The sequence below is a fragment of the Clarias gariepinus genome, chromosome 19, assembly GCF_024256425.1.
Source record: "Clarias gariepinus isolate MV-2021 ecotype Netherlands chromosome 19, CGAR_prim_01v2, whole genome shotgun sequence".
Classification (NCBI taxonomy): Eukaryota; Metazoa; Chordata; class Actinopteri; order Siluriformes; family Clariidae; genus Clarias; species Clarias gariepinus.
In genome coordinates, this window is record NC_071118.1 from 21,915,895 (window position 1) to 21,936,451 (window position 20,557).

Here is a 20,557-nt window from a genome sequence, read left to right on the forward strand (position 1 = left end):
TTGCCAAGCAGCACCTTTTATTCAAACGCCAAATGAAATGTGACAGAACTTCACAAGGGAAAAGAGAAACCTGACATTTGAGAAATCCTCAATGACATGGCATTTTAGCAATGTGCATCACCAAACATACCTAATGTCAATCACGACTTTCTTACACTTCAACAGAACAAAATACCGGAAATTTGAGAACTTTGAGAACAGTTTTCTCTTGAGTGTGTGTAAAATAATGATTAAATATAATAAGGAACACAAATTTTAGAAATAAAACTGAAACACAAAAAAAGCCCAAGGTTCAATTATGGTGCATGTCATGAATCAACATGATTTGATTTTTAACCCTGACCTCAGGACAAATTCGAAACAAACTAGCCATGCTTATTCTTCCTCTTCATTCTTAGAGTATGCTACGTCTCTTCCTAACATTGAGTTAATAGTAAAAAACAGTGTTGCAGCGTTTGATTTTGTAATAACCTACCTTTTCATCTCCAAAGCTAAACCCCACATGAATTCGGTTGTGTCTAGATAAACATTAACAAGTGCATTAATGAGGCAAACAATAAAGCAGCATCATTAAGCATGATGAAGCTTGCTTGTTCACAAACAGTGCTGTGAAATAAAATAGTGTTTTCCCTCTTGAGCATTTCTTTGTTCGGTTTTCCAGATGTGATTTCCATGACGAAGATTCTTAAACGAAGCCAACAGTGACACCAGCTGAATGAAAGGCTGCATTGCAGAAGGTGTAGGATTAATAAAGCAGGTTAAATAAAGTGTAAACATTATGCATAATGTTTTAATATAGAACACTACACTAGCATAAGTAAAGAGTTTGTTGAAATAGGTAAAAGGTTAAAGATAAAAATAAGCTGTTCACATAACTGCTCATAATTTCCCTGTTACTGAACATTTTATTTTCATTTATGGTACAAGGTTCAGTTTTTATAGTTTACATACCATTTTGATCACAATCAAAAGTTCCAATTGATCAATATCTTCATCCAATATACATACATACATACATATACATACATATGTATATGTATATATTTATATATATATATATACACACACAATTGTTATATCTTTAATAGTGATCAATATTAAAATTGTAAAACGAATAATAAGACATCTACTGTTGTCTGTTTTTATCTTTATTACCAGTAACAGTGTACTCTACTATTACACTTTTTATAAGTATTTGTCAAGCGCGATCACAAAATTAATCCATGTTCTAGGAAGGATTTTGTTCCAATGCAATGCAAGTCATCATGTAGTTTAAAATTCAATCTATTTAATATACTCAAGTAAAACAATCTTATTGTTCTTATTGTTCAGCTCTTATACTCTTGTCACTACAGAAATAACACTTTTTTGACCAAAAGAGAGAATAAATCTAAGAAGAGATCAGCACCAAAAAAAAAAAAAAGACAAATATCACAGAGACATGAAGCATCTCGCACATTTATTCGCCTACAGAAAATATTCTGAACAGAGTGATTGGACAAAGTAATGAGGGAATCACATACATTACATTTTCTTGATTGTGATTAAATCTTTAAATATGGATGTATAAATGTTTTGTGCCTCAGATAGTACGTGACAAAGGCACTGGGTATTCTTGCGACAAGCTGGACAAGCAGATAAAGCAGACAGATCAGAGGATTTTGTGTGTTTTCTGAAGACACTCAAGGCCTGCATCGCTGGATGAAGCGCGGGTAGAGGCACACATCTCGAATGTGGTTACGATTGAGCAGCCAGGTAAGAAAACGCTCCAGGCCAAGCCCGTATCCACCATGAGGACATGTACCATACTTTCTCTGAAATTCACAAAAAAAGCAGGTATATAAGCTTAAGAATCTTATGGTCATGGTAAAATATATTAATGCCATGGAAACACAACATTTTTTAAAGTGCAATAGCAGTTTAACTGTCTAACAGCATGAATAAATGTATTAAACACATAGACAAAATTGTTGGTACACTTCAGTCAATAAAAGAAAAACTCAATGGTTACAGAAATAACTTTAAACTGACAAAACTAAAAATAAATAAAAATTCTATGAATGTTAACCAATGAAAGTCAGACATTGCTTTTCAACCATGCTTCAACGGAATTATTAAAAAAAAATTAACTCATGGAACAGGCCTAGACAAAAATGATGGTACCCGTAACTTAATAGTTTGTTGCACAACCTTTGTACAATCAAACGACTCCTGTGACTGTCAACGAGATTTCTGCACCTCTCAGCAGGTTTTTTGGCCCACTCCTTATGAGCACACTGCTCCAGTTGTTTCCGGTTTGAAGGGCACCTTTTCCAGACGGCATGTTTCAGCTCCTTCCAAAGATGCTCAATAGAATTGAGGTCAGGGCTTATAAAAGGCCATTGTTTTCCTCTTAGCCATTCTTGGGTGTTTGTCCTGTTGCAAGACCCATGACCTGCGACTGAGACCAAACTTTCTGACACTGGCCAGCACATTTCTCTCCAGAATCCCTTGATAGTCTTAAGATTTTACTGTTTTCTGCACAGATTCAAGACACCCTGTGCCAGATGCAGCAAAGCAGCTTCAGAACATAACAGAGCCTCCACCATGTTTCACAGTAGGGACAGTGTTCTTTTCTTGATATGCTTCATTTTTCCGTCTCTGAACATACAGCTAATGTGCCTTGGCAAAAATTTTCATTTTTGTCTCATCTGTCCATAGGACATTCTCCAAGAAGCTTTAAGGCTTGTCAACATGTAGTAGTTTGGCATATTCCAGTCTGGCTTTTTTATAATTTGTTTTCAACAATGGTGTCCTCCTTTGTCGTCTCCCATTTAGTCCACTTTGGCTCAAACAATGATGGATGGTGCGATCTGACACTGATGTTCCTTGAGCATGAAGTTCACCTTGGATCTTTTTAGAAGACTTTGTGGGCTCTTTTGTTATCATTCGGATTATCCGCCTCTTTGATTTGCAATCAATTTTCCTCCTGCAGCCACGTCCAGGGAGGCTACAGTCCCATAGAGCTTAAATTTCGAAATAATATGTGCAACTGTAGTCACAGGAACATCTAGCTGCTTGAAGATGGTCTTATAGCCTTTACCTTTAACATGCTTGTCTATAATTTTCTTTCGAATCTCCTGAGAACTTTTTCCATCATTTCCTCCGGTTCAGGTTGAGTGTGGTTAGGGATGGGAATCGAAAACCGGTTCTTGTTGAGAACCGGTTCCCAGTGTTTCAATTCCTCGGAATCGTTTGCAAAATTTGCAAACGATTCCCTTAACGATTCCAGTGGGCACGAATGACGTCATCACGCGCATTGCGTAACTTACGCTCAGTCAATAGTAAGCATGGCGCCCAAGCAGAACAAAGTCTGGTTGTATTTCACCAAAAAATGTTGGACATTCTTGTAGAATTGCCACAAAATAATTTGTTGTATTTTGTTAATTTTACAGAAGAATATTTATTTTATTATTTAATAATTTTTTTCACTGGTGATGCTAATCAACAATTTGTTGTCCCTTTTCTTCCAAATGAGAATCGATAAGGGAATCGATAAAGAATCGAATCGTTAAGCCGAATCGAAAATGGAATTGGAATCGTAAAAATCTTATCCCATCCCTAAGTGTGGTACACGCCATGTCACCAAATAACACAATAACTACCTGGAGTCCTATATATAGACCCACTGACTGATTACAAGATTGTAGACACCTTAACACTGGTTACAATTCATAGAATTTGTATTTATTATTACTTTTATCAGTTTAAAGTCATTTCTGTGACCATTGTGAGTTTTTCTTTCATTGACCGAAGGGTACCAACAATTTTGTCCATGTGTGAACTTGTCATATCTTTTTTCATTTTAATGCATGTTACTCCATTTTAAAAATATGCAGTCATGTTTAAGCATGCAAATGATGATGTTATTTAAAACAAGTCAAGACAAAGACACTTAAGTAGAGTAGTCATTTAAAGGCTTGCTACAGCTGAGTTAATTGTAAAGTTCTGGTTGCAACTCTGCAATGGGAAAACACTTTGTTTGCTATAGAATAAAAATATAAGAAATAAACAGTCAAACATGCAAGATGCATGGACACGCCATCTACGTTTACATGGGCAATATTTCTTAAATCCGATTGAATTTATTCCAATTAAATTTCATTTTACCAATTTTACATGAATGCATATTAGATAAGAATTCCGTTTACATACACAGTGCTTTTACTCAGAATATAAACTTTGTTTTTAACATGCACAAGTGGTTCTGCCTGCTGTGAATCGTTAAATCTGACAAAAATCAAAGGAACAAAAAAAAGTATTTTTCTACAACCTTGTTAGTTTAGGCTTCCTAACTTGCGGTTTGAAGTTTACAAGAATCAGTCAGGCTACTAGTCTCATCATCTTTGACTGGTTAGATTCTATGCTATTTCTTTACAGACAGCATCACCACATCAGATCACAAGGCAAGTCCCTTTGTAAGGTGTTACCGTAGAATGTATTATCAACACCTTCTTAAAAGCATGTGTGTTGAGGCAGATTGGTATTCTCTAAGAGGAGTTAATATGCCTCACTCAAAGCATGTATCAAACACACTGGCTTAGAATATAATCGTGCAGATAGTGTGCACAGGCACACAAACACACCTGGTCAGTGTACCAGTAGTACGGAGTGGGGTCGATGCCTTCTCTCTTGTAGCCCTCGAGGAGCTCATCTGCATCCCAGATACGCATCGACCCTCCAACGATCTCACCAACGTTAGGCATCAGGACATCAACCTGCACACATGCGCGCACACACACACACAAAGCAGCAACATTTCCATTAGCAAAATACTGTGAATGCATTCATATACCGTATTATATTGCAGGTGTTGCCTGTTTGTCCGTAATATGTAATGTATAATTAAAAAGTAATATACGACGTATTATAAATTTATATATCTTGTGTTGCGACAATCCTTAAGACCACAAATAAGGCATGTCAATCATCATAATATTCATTTTATTATTTAGCATGTTTACAGCAATCGAAGTTAATCTAATACTCAGTCGGAAACATATGTGAACACCAACGATGGCTTTAATTTAATTTATACTGAAGTGTTATTTACGAATAATATAATCGAAAATAAACATGTTAGTGCTTGTTAACGCAATGCTGGACTGAATAAAACATTTGGTTTCTTCTATTGTTGCTGACCGATTCGGTGAGGCGTTGGTCCTCGGGACAGCGCTGCATGTAAAATGATTTAATCTCAGCTGGGAAGCGACACAGAAGGATGGTCTCATTAATGGTGTCAGTCATCAGTCTCTCCGGGGCTTCAGGGATATCCTACAACAGAATCACAGTGACAGTAAATACATGGATACCAAATTATGCCAGAGGTTAACAACATAACCTGCACGGGAAAATAAGAGGGTAATTGGATGACAGTCATGATTTTGACATCACACAATGAGAAAACAAAATCAATCATGATGAAGGAGATTTTCCAGATGTCTCTCTTTACAGAAGTTTAAAAGAATTAAAAGAATTTAAAATAAATCCTAAGCATTGTACTGTAGGTATTCTGTTTGTGTGTATTTATTCTATGTTGTTAAATGTGTTTGTTATCTTGCATTTTAGTCAGAAAATGTTCTTCAGCTTCTGTTAATGCTTTGAATCCAGATCTGACATTCACCGTTACAACAATTAGTTCCAACTGAGTAACCTGCTCATGGTTGCACAGTCCATGAGTGGTGATATAAGAGCATAAGAGCCCTGGGACGTTTAACTATATGTATCAGTACGCATCACAGGTGCTCTAACAGTGGTTAATTACATTAAATCCTGGGCACCAGTATGGGTAAAAAATGAGGTCAGTAAGGTCTGCAGGACTGGAAAGAGGAGAGAGCGGCTGCCTGCCAAAACCCACATTTAAAACCAGTCATGGAAGCACTTCCAGCAAGATAACGCTTTTGATAATGTTATGTCATCTTAAACAACAGTCCTTAGTATTTACATAAGGCTGACACATAAGGCTAAATCTCAACCAATTCTGTAACCCCTCATCAAGGATACTACTTGGTTTGTGGAACAAGGGATTGTACACCCTCGTGCACTAGCTTTCCATTTAATTTATTTTGGGATTCATTTACCCCAGAAGTGGTGAAACAAGGGGAAATCTAAAATTTCTCCGTGGTTTATTCTTCTATTTTTACCTTGTGGCTTCATAGTCCCATTAAGAGTACTAACGGTTAATTACATTAACTCTAGATCGCCGACTCTGCCAGTCGCGGTTAGTTACTTCTGCCAGACGCTGAAGGATATGCGATGACTGAGCAAAATAAACAGTTAAATAAACAAACAAATCATAATCTGTTAATAATAAATTGTGCTTGTAGAACTGCTGTATAAAAGCAATCTCACACTCCAAGTCATGCTGTTGTGCTAAATGCACTCCCTCTCATTTTACATTGCTTAATTATCTTTTGCTTTACTCAATGTATTATGCCTTTGCCATCTTTCATATTCAATCTTTCCTTGCCATTTTTTCTTAATGAATGCATGCTGAGTAGTTGGTTATACAAGCTCCCATGAAATTAAGTTTTGGTTTAAAGTGAAAGACAAACCTCTCCAAACTCATAATAAGTCCCATCATCTTTTTTAACGTCATGCTCCTTAAGCCATGTAATGGCATCAGTGTAGTTCATCCTCTTGAATGGTCTCTTGGGGGGCTTAAAGTCCTGCACACACACCAAAAACAGCTTGTTACTTATTTATGTGCAAGTAATGTACAGCAGTGTAAAATTACCACTAAAATTGATAATCATCACTGAGAGAACCTTTTATTTTTTTATGTAGTTTAAATTAGTACAGTCCTAATTAAGAAAAATGGAAGTTCAGTCAAATCTAAAACATAATTTGACAGACTTTTTTGTATCAAAATATATGCCGTAAGGGTGAGAAATCCAAGGTCTTACAGGGTTTAGTTCGTAGAGCAGCGCAGCAGCAGGAGACTTAAGGACCCGATCCACTACGTCACAAACGAGATCCTCCAACCTGCTCAGCAGATCTTCAAAAGTCATGAAGGGACACTCCGCCTCAATATGGGTATACCTGAGTTTTTTAAAGAAAATAAATTCAATCGAATTGTAGGTGACTAACGCAAATTCAGTGAAGTGTACTAATATTAAAATACTAGCAATCAGTTGTAAGTGTGTGATATTAGGACCGTATGTGTTTCAGTTTGAAGGACAAATTTCCCACAATATAGTGTGCGTAAACAGGATATTTGTACATATTCCATATAAATACACATAAAGCTGCCAGTGTCTATGTTTAACTTACTCAGACAGGTGTCTGCGGGTGCGAGACTGTTCAGCCCGATATGACTGGGCGATGCAGAACGTGTCTCCGAGCGCTGGGATGCACGTCTCCAGGTAAAGCTGAGACGACTGGGTTAGGTACGCCTGCTCTCCAAAATAATTCAGACTGAAGAGGGTGGAGCCACCTTCCACCTGAGTCTGCACTAGAGTTGGAGGAGTGATCTACAGAAACACGGAGACCCAAACATCTTAAGAAACTTAACACACATATTTTCGTATAGATGTCTCAGCTAGAGATAAGTGTGAATTTCAACCATAGGTCAATTATTCTTGTATTATTCCAATTTCGTAAATTTCGGGTTTAGTATTTTCTTGTTTTTTTTTTTGGCTCTTTAGACTAAATAAATGCGAAATAATATGCTGTGCTTGAACAAGTACTAATTTTAATATTATTGAATAATAAGGGTAGAAGCCGTATCGCTTAATTAAATCAAAATTTCAGTAATTACCATGATATATTGGCAGTTGACTATAATGTTTATGTCAGTGCTTGTCATATTCTCATTGGTTTATTGTTTTGTTTCATTTTAAACTGCTTCTTGCATTTATATTTTGGTACTTTATGTATCCTTATGAAAGCATAATTTAAACGTAATGTAATTCCCACACAGAAATTTTTTTTTTTATGGCCTCACCTCATAGTAGCCGCGACTAAAGAAGTGCTCTCTAAAGCAGTGCGTGACCGTGGAGCGCACTCGCAGGATCTTGGACACATTTTCTCCACGGATCATCATGTGCCTATTGTTAAGCTGAACATCAACATCCGACTCCTCGTTCAGCAGGTTGTCAGCGCCGCCGGCTGGAGCAAGACCGATTAGCTCCCAGAAGTCACAGTGTAGCTCATGACCTCCTGGAGCCTAAGAGACAGCACCAAATTCATTTATAATAGCAGTGACTAGAATATTTTACTGGGCACTTCAATTAAATCAACCTAATCAATGAGATTAATCGATCAAAATTGACAAACTACATATTATACACAAACATATGTACATACAAATGGCTAGCTTATTGCTATATAAATGAAGAAAGTAAATTTACATTTTTTAATTTTTGTCTAAGACAAAAACTTTGTTGGCACTGTTGACTTTACTGTTGAGGTGCATATATGTACATTACCATAAGTTTTGGCCGTGAAAAAAAAAAAAAAAAAAAAACTCTTTAATGAGATCAATGAATTATTGTTTCTATAGTAACAACTCGTTCACAGAAGATCGAATGGCTCCACAATAACAATAAAAAAAGACTGTTATATGTATAACTTGCTTAGGTTAAGAAATTTTTCAAAAGAATGTTTAGAACATGTATAGAACAGATTTTAAAAACGTAATTCAAACAAACTACTAAGAAGTATAATGTGTCATTCTAGAATTAAGGGAAAAAATACATTATAGCAGGCAAACTGTTCTGGCGTAATCAAGTAATCAAAATATTTATTTTTACCTTAATTAACAATAGTAATTTATTTCCTTTTATCTACAACATTAAAAAACAAACAAGCAGTACTGAATTGTTTTTAGTTCTTTGCATAAGAATGGTACCTGCTTTCCCTCAGGAACCTCTTTCACGGTTCCGTACAGAGCCACGGTGCTTTCAGTAGACAAAACCAGCCCGTTATAGCACTGACACTGAAACACACAAACCCAAACAGTCATATATACACACATAAGTGCAGCACATGAAATGCATACTCCAGAAAAACTGAGAAAGCTGAGGCAATTTATCATTTCTAGCTAACCAGTTAGGCTAGCTCGCTGACAACACTGAGTACTAGCAAAAAGCTTATTAGCAGCTAGCTTATTTATATGAACTCTCGCAACACATTTTATAATCATATAAGAGAAAGTATATAGCTCACAAGATTTTTCTCACATGACTATATGAATATATAGACATACATTTCACATGAATATATGTATTTATATTGACATTATAAGCATATTTTGCTTTACACGCGTGCACACACACGTGTGTTATAAGAAACAGTACACGTGCGGTGTACACAGGCGCTAACAAAACACAAAATAAAATGCGTTTTACGCACACACACGTGGCCACAGTGTTTAAGTGAACAGTACACGCATTCACGGATTTTGATTATACCAGAAAGAGACGCGCACTAAGACCCAGCTGGGGAGACAATTACCCACAATTCCGCAGCGCAAGAAAGAGAAAAACCATTGGCTCAGTTGTGATCATGTGACGCTCGGCGTCAAAACAAGAAGCGCATGCATACATGATACTCGGTATACCAAGACTTGCTCATTTTTTAAGTCAAAATTGATTAGAAATCTTTGCTTGTCTTGCATAACGCCCGCAAACCATGTTACTCGCAATCCGAGGTTCTACTGTATACCTTTTTCTGCAAAGGTCAAATTTCCATAGAAAATGTGTATATTGTGATTTAAGATTATAGAAAGATATCAAGGACCTTTACAATTCTACACCAATCAGCGATCACCCTATGACCACCTGCCCATTATTGACTATGTCCCCATTCTGCTGACAAAACAGCCCTGACCTGTCAAGGCTCCATTAGACAACTGAAAATGTGCTGTGGTATCTGGCCCTAAGCTGAATGGCACCAAGTTGCAAAGTGGAACCTCCATGGATCTGACCTGTTTTTTGTAGGACATTCCATAAATGCTTAATTCAATTAAGATCTGGAGAATCTGTAGACCAAGTCAACACCTTAAACTCGTTGTGTTCATCAAACCATTCTTGAACCTTTTTTGCAGCTTGGCACGCTACATTATAATGCTGAAAGATTCCAGTGCGTTAGGGAATACTGCTTCCATGAATGGGTATGACAAATCAGCAACATTTATGTAGGTGCGGGTCAAAGTAACATACATCTGAAAAACATCACAGTGCCTTCACTGGCTTGCGTTCTTCCCATAGTGCATTCTGGTATCAACTCTTCATATCAGTAAGCCTTGGTCGCCCTTGACCCTGTTACCAGTTCACTAGTTTTTCTTCCTTGAACCACTTTTGGTATGTCCAGACCAATGCAAACTGGGAACATCCAAAAGAGCTACAGTTTTGGAGATACTCTGGCTTAGCTGCCATTTTTATCTCCTCCCAACATATCAACTTCAAATCAAAATGATTATATGCTGCCTAATATATCCCACCAACTTCCAAGTGCCATTGATAAGATCATAAATGTTATTCACATCATCTGTCAGTGATCATAATGTTATGGCTGACTGATGTACATCATAAATCTTTTTTAGATTATTGTTTACCAGTTTATCGGTGAGTACACACTGCAGGAATCCAGTTCCATCTCTCAGCACAATGAACAGTAGATTCTTGCCTAACAGAAAACAATTACATTATTAACATATTCTGTTAATGGGCGATTTCATGAATAAAAAGGATGCCATAAAATCGCATTATCAAGCTCATATGATAGTATAAAAATTATAGTACACTATGATAGATAATATAAAGTATAGGCTGTATTTATTATTATTATTATTAATATTATTTATTATTTTCGGTTGGTTTATTTATTGGGCCTTGACTGGGCGGTTCCTGTCCATTACTGAACCACTCCAGTATAGTTTGGCAGGATGCTTAGGGTGGTTTTCTGCTTGATTATGTCTATCCACTACAAGTCACTTACAGATTAGAACACGTTTTTTTATTTAAGATTGCCCAAGTACTTGGTGCCCTCAGTGTTGACCAATTTCTCAGTCCCTTTAGATGAGAAGCCTCCTTACAATATTTTAAACACTTATGCTTTATTTTGAGAATGCCATTCTTAGGGTTATAAGACGTGTTGGGTTTCCACTAAATACTAGACTTCATGGAAGTTCAATTACTTTATCATCAGATAAAATATGCTTAAGTGCAAAAAACTTTTACAAATGTGTATCAGGTTTAGGCAGTTTAAGCAAGCAGAACTACATTTTAAAATGTACTACAAGGGGGGTTCAGATTAAACCAGGAGTTTGGATTGTGCAGAATAACAAAACACAGTTATAAGAAAATAAAACTCCTTTTATTTTTCTATTTAATCCCCTGCTTCACTAATCCCAGGGTTTCACTAGTGCTTAGATACCATCAAGTTTTCTCAGTCAGCAAAAGCCCTGCTGCCAGACTGCCTATTTTACTTCGGAAATACTGGCCTCCCAGGAACTCCTTTAATGGCCCAAATACTGTATGTGGAAATGGCTTAGGTTTAGACTGTATGTGACAGGGATGTGGCAATAACTTGGTAACAATCAAGTTACTGTAATGTGCAGGTGGTAATGATTGTGTTTACAGTTCCCACAGTCTCTTCTGCAAGTTGCAGAAGTTTTCAATGATTAGACTTTCCTCCCGCTGAATGTTTACGGACATACAGCCTTCTTTAAACTGTTTGCTCCATTCAAATGCTTCACTGCGGCTAAAAATCTCATCAACAACCTTTGCTTGAACTCTTTTCTATGATTTTTCACTTGAACACCCTTCATACACGTATTTGCTAATGGCATTAAAGAAAGCAAGGTCATTTGCCTATTTGCTCATAAAGGACAAACGTGTTTTCATATGTTACATTAGTAGATTTGTTTCGCGGCATACAAATATAGCCAAATGCTACAAGAGGCTTAAAACAACCTGATAATGTATAAAATCCTGACATATTATAACATTAACACATTTTGTAGAGCGGGCATGTCCGTGTTACCTTGACGTCGCAGCCTGTGCACCCAGCCGAACACTTTGACTCTCTGTTCCCTATAGGGCTCCAGATGCTGGATCTTAATCTGAAACATGCAAAGTAAACCATAATTAACACATACAGTTTAGGATTAACACAACCAGTTACAAGCTCACCAGCATTAATCACACAAACCACTGTTGTGGTGCACACATGAAATTGCCAATTGTTGTCATTTAACTTTATCCTCAACATATGTTCATACGCCCAAAACTCCTTTCTGCTCATTCATACTCAGTTCAGCTCAAACAAATACAAAAGGCTATTAAAACATTTTTAACATAACCAACCAGCCAACAAAACAAAAATTACAAAGAAAAGCAAATGTGTGTTAATGTTCATGTTGCATAATAAAGGCAAATTCTGGAGCACATATTAGGCGTGTCATCTTCAAATTCAAATAAGAGAAATTTTAAGTTCTTTAAGCAAAGTGTTTTTTTCATTAGTACACTGTTACAGTGTATTATTTAATCAACTAAAATGATGAGGTGTTTAACTAAATACTTTAATATTAACAATAGCACTGTGAATGTAGTTAAAAGACCTAATTTGGAGTGATGACAGAGCAAATACACATAAATGTCATGAATGAGTGGGCCTCTATGTCCTACCTCAGTAAGTCATATTCTTAAGCGGGACTATGCATTCATATTAATGCATGTACATACATTTGTATGTCTTTTCTACAGTTTAAAATAATCTTTAATTTGTGTAGCCTATAACAAATATCTACTTTCAAAAGATGAATAGATAGTATTTGGATGAATGTTCTCATGATACTGCATAGTTAGGGCAGGGTGGTACATCAATTTTATTTAAGGTATATCGATATTTTTTAAACAAGGTATCGAATGAAAATACTGTTTATATCAATATAATTTGAAGAGGTGTTTCAAGACCAACAACAACTACATGGCCCGTTTATTTTTTCTTTCACTTTCTGCACAGCCCTGCCCTCTCCCTCTGCCACTCAACATTGCCCCGCCCTGACTCTCCCTCTTGTCTCAAAATTGCCCCGCCCCGACTCTCCCTGTGTGTCTCAACATAGCCCCGTATTGACTCTGCCTCTCAGCATAGCCCCGTATTGACTCTGCCTCTCAGCATAGCCCCGTATTGACTCTGCCTCTCAGCATAGCCCCGTATTGACTCTGCCTCTCAGCAAAGCCCCGTCCTGACTCTGCCTCCACTCTGATTCTCTATCTGTCTCTAAACATAACTCTGCCCTGACTCTCACTCTTGCATGTCCACATAGCCCCGTCATGGCTGTCCTTCTGCCTCTTAACATGGCCACACCCTGATTCTTCCTCTGCCTCTCAACATAGCCCCACTCCAACTCTCCCTCCAACTCTCCACACAGCCCCGTTCCAAATCCCCCCCCCCCCCCCCAACCTCACCCCCACTCCGGCATAGTTGCTTTGGTTATATCCTGAAAAAAAATATAAGTACAGATCAATCATCTGGAGAATGTGATTAAACTGAGATTTCACTTTACCGTTTTGGGCTCTGGGAGGCTGGGGTCAATTTCAATAACAATCTTCTTGGCTTCTACTAGATTTTTCTCTCTCCTCTCGGCATCTTCCGCCTGTCCATGAACAAAGACATAACGGTTTAATTTTTCATTCTGCCAAGAGAGACCTTGGATATAACAAATTCACTTTTCTAATTTTTTTTTAAATGGAGGTGTATTTGAGATCACTGTTCTGGTACATAAAGCATTAGCACTATCTGAGAGAATACCTCTTTCTTTTCTTTCGAATCTGTCTTCATTTGTTCCCTGTGGAAGAGTTTTTTCACATTTTTCAGCTGGGTTTTAGAGATCACAGCCCAGCGCTAGATAGATGAAGAGAAAGAATGAGAACACAGATCAGACTGCAACTGTTGTGTAAAGGAGTAAGCATTTTTCCCCACTTCTTTCCCCTCTCTCACCTCTCCGTCATTCTGAGAATCCACATAGATGGTTGGGAATGGTTCTTTGCCAGCAAATAGCAGCGCCTAAAACAATTAATAATATTCCCTTCAATTCATTTCTATTTTATTCATACAGCGTTTTTAATAAATGTCATTGCCGCAAATCAGCTTTACACAATCAAAAGAAATTATGGAAGTTTATACACATTAGCCAACATTAGGCCAACGAAACTGCAAAACTACTACTACACATTACAAATGAATTCCATAAGGTTAAATTAAACACTAATTGCTAAATTGAATGTCCGAGTTATATTGTTTGACCTTAAGTGGTGTTTTGAAAGGTTTCAGTTCGGTCCCATCTCCGTCCTGATCGCTGCCCTGTTTATCAGAGACATACAGCTCTTCTGGAAAAAACAAAACAGATCACAACATCATAATCTGGTTTTACACTGAGATTTCAACAATCTCTAGACCAAAACTCAACCCCCCTGAAGGAGATAATCTGAATAAAATCTTTATTGACTTTTATAAAGTTTTCTCCATGTCAATTTATATTCTAAACTTTCTCATTAATGTCTAACAACAGACAAGGGATTAATGATTTCTTCTACGTTGCATAATTGCCAGTGCTGTTGTTACAGCTGGTGTAAGGGCCATATTTCATTCTTGTAATTTGTTGTTGTGTTTATTTCATTTCATGTCTATTGGTTAAGCATTAAGCATTAGGTATCATACTCATAATTTGTATCGTGACATAATTTCATGAGTTGTTCTGTGACATCATCTCACAGTTATGTAGCTGCATGTCTATCACGCACATTAGTTGTTCAGTTGTTGTTAAGACACGGAAGGATACAAAAAGATGTGGAGAACACATGCTTTTGACCGTGAGACAGTAAGCCAAAAGGATACAGTAAAACAACCGTTGTACTTTGATGGTGAAAATAAACAAGAGACAAAGAAATCAACGAAACGTCTGGAGTCGTGAGTGACACTGTGTAACAATAAAGACACGCGTCAGAACTTGTGAATAACATGCATGTACATGTAAAGAGAAGGCTTGCAAGTCCTTCTTGACCAAGCATCATATCACTAGGGCTGCAACAACGAATCGATAAACAACGATTACTAAAAGCGTTGGCAACGAATTTCATAAGCAATTCATTGTGTCACAGGACGTGGAGACATTTGATTATTTGCAGAACTGGCAGAACTTTGACACCAGCAAACTTTGGTCACATCACATTCTGCCTTTGAAAACTACCAAAGAATTTTTAGGCATTTTGTTCCTAAGACATTTGCACAGTGCGGTAAGTAAAACAGCTGTTAGGTTTTACTGAGCATGCTGGAGAATATGCCAGAGTTGTTCTAGTAACTTTGTCAAGCTTGTCTCTTTCTATTTTCATACAGAACCCAGGAGCCTACAATAGGGTTTTTTGTTTCTATCAGAAAATTAATTACTTGACTCTGTCAAGTACAATTTTGCCTTCTTAACAGGAATGGGGGGATTCTTTGTGTGACGATTCATGTATCGCCATACTGATTCAAATATTTATATTTTAAAAACTACTTTTATATTTATAATAGAGATTAACCAGTCAACATCCAGTGACCAGAATTGGGATTAGCCTCAGATATGAACAATTCTGCACTGAGCGCAAAAGCGTCTGAATGGAGCAACAGAAACACATTTTTATGGCATGACATTATCAAAAATCCTGCGTGTTAAAAGCCCCCTATCTGCCTTTTATCCAGACTCTCCAAAAGTCTCAAAACACCATGAGTAATTATTAGTTAAAAACCGTGTGTGTTAGAAGCCCCATATGCTCACTTTAGGAACTGCACACGCCCATGTCAAGCTTTTAGAGTTTTGAGACTTCGGAGGCATTTGAGGAGGTAAAACATCTCACTTTCTTCAAAATCCTACCAGTGGTAGTCTGAACTATTGAACCATTTTCATCCCAAGTGGTAGGAGTGAATTACTTGCTAAATTTGTTTTAAAAAGATAATTAGGGATGCACCGAAATGAAAATTCTGGGCCGAAAACGAAACCGAAATTTTTGGATGCACTTGGCCGAAAACCGATACCGAAACCGAAAATGCCTTCATTAAAAAACATGTTTAAAATATTTTCTTTTTGTTTGTATTAAAAAAACTACAAATTAATTAAGCAATCAAACTTTTATTGATAATAAATAACAGTAATAAGGCTGTTTAACAAAAACAAAACTTGCTTCCAAGTGCTTCCAAACCGCCGACATACTCCGTGTTTGATGCGTAATGACAGTGCGAACGAGACGGGAGAATGGGAGAGGCGTGGCGACAATTTCGGCTTTTATTTTCGGCGCTTTTTTACGTTTCGGCCGAAACCGATAATGCTATTTCGGCCGAAAATTTTCGGCGGCCGAAATTTCGGTGCATCCCTAAAGATAATTATAGCGGATGACGGATTACCGTACGTACTGCACAGTAAATTCTTTTTTACTTAATTTAATTTTAAAGTTAAATGTTAAATTTTTGCATATGAAATAGGTATTGTGTAAATAATTGCTTGTTTTTTGTGAGAAAACTAATGTTATAAGGAACAGGCTACGTTTAATTAATCGTTAAACTTTTTAAAGGCATGGATCAAAAAAAAATGTAATATCGGATCGGGTTATTTATAAAATCGTGATTTTTTTTTTTATATATAAAACAATTTATGATATGTACTGAATGGTAGAGCCGTGAGCACTTGTATATTCTATCATGGTATTTCCAAATGGTAAGCCATTTCTTGAGTCATATTCTGTTTCAAGTTCATGTTTTAAAATTGGATGTCACAACTATCATTTTACTGCAAAAGAAATGTATCTTAACCTAACTTAATACTCAAGAATCGCAATTAGGTATCCTGATGATACCCTATCGAGAGGTGACTGGTGAGTTCCATAACTACTGTACTTGTATGTATATTTACATATTCAATTTTTGTTAGGTAATAACCAGTGCACTGGAAATACCCTATGAGACCTGCTCCAACACAGCCATTTAGCACAATTTGAACATTGACAAGTGATTTAGATTGTAATGCATGCCAAATTTTTCCTTACTTTGACACATCAGCTTCTAGACCTCCCTCCTCACTTGCTGTCTAACACATCCCACATGTGACAGATGTCATTCACATCAGGCGTTTTAATATTATGGATGATCTGGGTACAAGGATACACAGCACTTTCCTACGTAGTGCACCCCATGATGAGATCCATTACTGTGACATCATAGTGGGTGACACCAAGAAGAAAGGATCTAGGATTCTATTTGTTCTTCAACACCCTACATTTATATCCTCATGTTAATGCTACAACATATGGCTAATTATTTAATGAGTTTTAGTTTTAGTCAATCATGTTGGAGATGCTTTATAATGACTCATATGTCGTCCTACACATGAACCTCTGGGCAAAGTGATGAAGCTGTTATTTAATGTGAAAGTATAACCACGGAAGTGCACCCGTGCTAAGCTAACGCTAATGCTACGGCGATCTGATGCAACACGCTGCGCAATTTGCTGCAATAGCACAGATTTGAGTGTCTTTATTTAAGAAGCCATACTTACTTAAGGACATTTGTTCTGCGCCCTTGGTTGCTTCGTCCGCCATATATTATGTGTCCGGTCCGGAGATAAATCTCACACACAAACCGTCAATTAAAAGCACACGATAAACTTCTGGTTTTGGTCGAACGTCAAGGCTCCCGGTGCTCCGTCTTTCTCACTCACCCGTTCAATGGGTAAAACGGCGCATGCGCGGGGTGACAGAGTCGCTGACACGCTGCTCTGAGTGGCAGGATGCTGCGCTTACTGGTTGGTTAATCTCAAATCAGAAGGCGGGATTTAAAAAATCCCATAGCTGATTGGCTGTTTCATAATGTCACTCTAACTTGAGTAATAGAAATAGTAACTGTCGTTTTCAACCTTTATAGATTATGTGATTTTTGTTTTGTTGATTTGTTTGTTTGTTTTTGTTTAATATCATTGATTCACTCATCATCTATACCGCTTTATCCTGTGCACAGGGTCGCAGGGGCCTGGAACCTATCTCAGGAGGACAGGGCAGGGTACACCCTGGATACGGTGCCAATTTATCGCAGGGCACACACACACACATACACACTCATTCACACACAACGGGCAATTTGGTAACGCCAACTATCTGAACCTGCATGTCTTTGGACTGTGGGAGAAATCCGGTGTATCTGGAGAGAAAACCCTCTATGTCTGCAGACCCCGGGAATGTGCACTGCCTTCTGCCCTAAGCCTCCTGGGACAGGCTCCAGGCCCCCCATGACCAAGAGCCTTATAACTTATAATTTTTCATTACGCTTAGGAGACCTGGCCAAACGTTTCCATATAAGTTTTATGGAAGCACATGCAAAATTCTAGGTGATTTGACTGGCCAGTTCTAAATAAGAAAAACAGCAAGTTTTAGGATACTGTCAGTCGGATTATTTATAAAAGTAATAGCAAGCAATGGCTATGATCCACATTAATGCACATTAATTGTCAAAATTTTCCCACTTCAAAAATAACTATAGCAGTTGTAGAAGTATGTGTTCAGCTGTCCCAAACTTCTGGACAGCATTGTATTGTAAATTTACATTTACATTTACATTTAGGCATTTGGCAGACACTCTTATCCAGAGCGACTACAATTTCATCTCATTACACATCTGGGCAGTTGAGCTATGAGCAAGCTCAATTAAACTGTGTGATGTGGATGAGGAATACAGGAAATGTAGACAAAACATTTTACAAATGACCAACCTATTGTATACAAAGCACAATATTTTAAAACCCTGAATAAGTCATAGCATTTGCATTATTATGTGAATACACCCAGGTTCTTAAATATAGCATTGTGTGAACTTGCAATCAAATATTATTGTTAATGAATAATTACTACTATAGAGTATGTGCATAGAAGACTACATCAGACAGTCATCAGACAAGGCTTTCACTTAAAAGAAATTTAACTAAGTGCAGCTTTAAAACTTTAATACATTTAACAGAGGTAAATAATAAGAGGTTTATATGGTGAAATAATATGAAATGTGTAAAAATCACAATCAATTAATAATTTGAATTATCAATATAAAAAACAAAAATCATATTTATCACCTAAAGAATGTCTGTTCAAAATGTTCTGCTGCAAAATTACAACCAACTCTTTTCTGTTAGCAACATTTAGAGAAAGGTTGTTGTTTTTACACTAGTTCATTAGCCTATGCCCTTGCTCTTTGTATGTTGACTCTTTCTGAGGGACCCACCACGGTCATGTCATCGGCAAACTTGATGATGTGGTTGAATCTGTGTGTCGCTAGACTGTTGTGAGTCTGCAGTGTGAACAGCAGGGGACTGAGCACACAGCCCTGCGGGGCCCCAGTATGCAGAGTGGTGGTGCTGAACGTCCATATCCCACAGGCCACTCGAAGAAATTCATGATGACGGGTGTGAGTGCAACAGGACAGTAGTCATTGAGAAAGGACACAAAAGACTTCTTCGGCATAAAGACTATGGTGGTGTACTTGAAGCACGTAGGAATGATGGCGCTGCTCTGAGAGATGTTGAAGATGTTGGTAAGAACATCTGCCAGCTGTTCAGCACATTCTCTGAGCACTCAGGGATATTGTCTAGTCCAGCAGCAGGACCAGACACTGTGGGTTGACTCTGTGTAGCCATGGTGAGACACAGCACCTTGTCGGCAGGTTGATGTCCTGTAGTTGGTGATGCGCCATGTGACCCCCCTGTCCCGGATGTGGTTGTGGATTCTTTGGGCATGTGTGCACTTCACTTTCTGATGGCCCGGGACAGTTTGGCCCTTGCTGTTCTTACAGTAGGACCACCTTGTCCCCTGCTCTGAAGGCAGAGTCTCGGATCTTCAGAAGTGCATGCACTTACACAGTAATCCACGGTTTCTGGTTGGAGCATGAGATGCTGTTCTTGAAGACAGTGGCGTTATCTGTGCACTTGTTGATATAGCTGCTCACTGATGACGTGTTCTCCTCCAAGTCTATGAAGTCGCTGTAAGTTGCAGCTTCCCTGTTCCAGTCAGTGTTCTCAAAACAGTCCTAAAGAGCAGAGATGGCTCCTGCTGGCCAGGTTTTCATTTGCTTCAGAACCGGAACTGTACGAATACCGGAATGTTGTTAAACTGAGTTGAGCCAAATGTAAAAAAAAATTCTCATCATTTTGCTGGTTAAAAGGAATATTTCGAAGAACATATATATATATTTCAAACTAGAGTCACAGTTCTCCAGAGATGCTGTAATGTTGATGATGATGATGATAAAGAACAGCTGAGCTACAGTGATGGTGAAAGTACCGAGGTAAATGATGATGAAGAAGATACAGAGCCACCTGATATAAAAGACAATCTGAGGCAATGGGTACTTTGTTTGTAGCCATTTATTTTTATCCACCTTGCTGAGAGAAAAAGTGGTTTTACTAGGAGTTTATTTTGTAGTTTATCATCATAATGGTTACATATATTTTCTTAGTTTGTAATAATTTTATCACAAATAAAATTAATTAAGTAATTTCTCG

The 20,557-nt window shown here is 37.6% G+C and overlaps 1 protein-coding gene across 1 annotated transcript; it reads right to left on the reverse strand.

The window, feature by feature from the left end:
- Positions 1–1,442: 1,442 nt before the first annotated feature.
- nars1 (asparaginyl-tRNA synthetase 1) lies at positions 1,443–17,752 on the reverse strand. Its single transcript, XM_053478495.1, has 15 exons — positions 17,573–17,752; positions 14,293–14,375; positions 13,987–14,052; positions 13,798–13,890; positions 13,553–13,642; positions 12,028–12,106; positions 10,598–10,668; positions 8,891–8,977; positions 7,985–8,206; positions 7,312–7,511; positions 6,945–7,080; positions 6,594–6,707; positions 5,182–5,313; positions 4,626–4,757; positions 1,443–1,814 (listed from the first exon to the last, which is right to left on the reverse strand). The coding sequence occupies exons 1-15, from the start codon at positions 17,613–17,615 to the stop codon at positions 1,683–1,685; spliced, it is 1,680 nt and encodes a 559-aa protein (XP_053334470.1). The 5' UTR covers positions 17,616–17,752; the 3' UTR covers positions 1,443–1,682.
- Positions 17,753–20,557: the final 2,805 nt, after the last annotated feature.

Bases quoted from the DNA above. Each gene is read 5' to 3' on its own strand.
- nars1 (XM_053478495.1), bottom strand. From the start codon at position 17,615: ATGGCGGACGAAGCAACCAAGGGCGCAGAACAAATGTCCTTAA. The intron at 6,708-6,944 runs GTAAGACCTTGG...GTGTGTGTGCAG, and splicing joins TGCTCTACGAACTAAACCCT to GACTTTAAGCCCCCCAAGAG. The intron at 4,758-5,181 runs GTCAGCAACAAT...GCATGTGTGCAG, and splicing joins ACCAACGCCTCACCGAATCG to GTTGATGTCCTGATGCCTAA.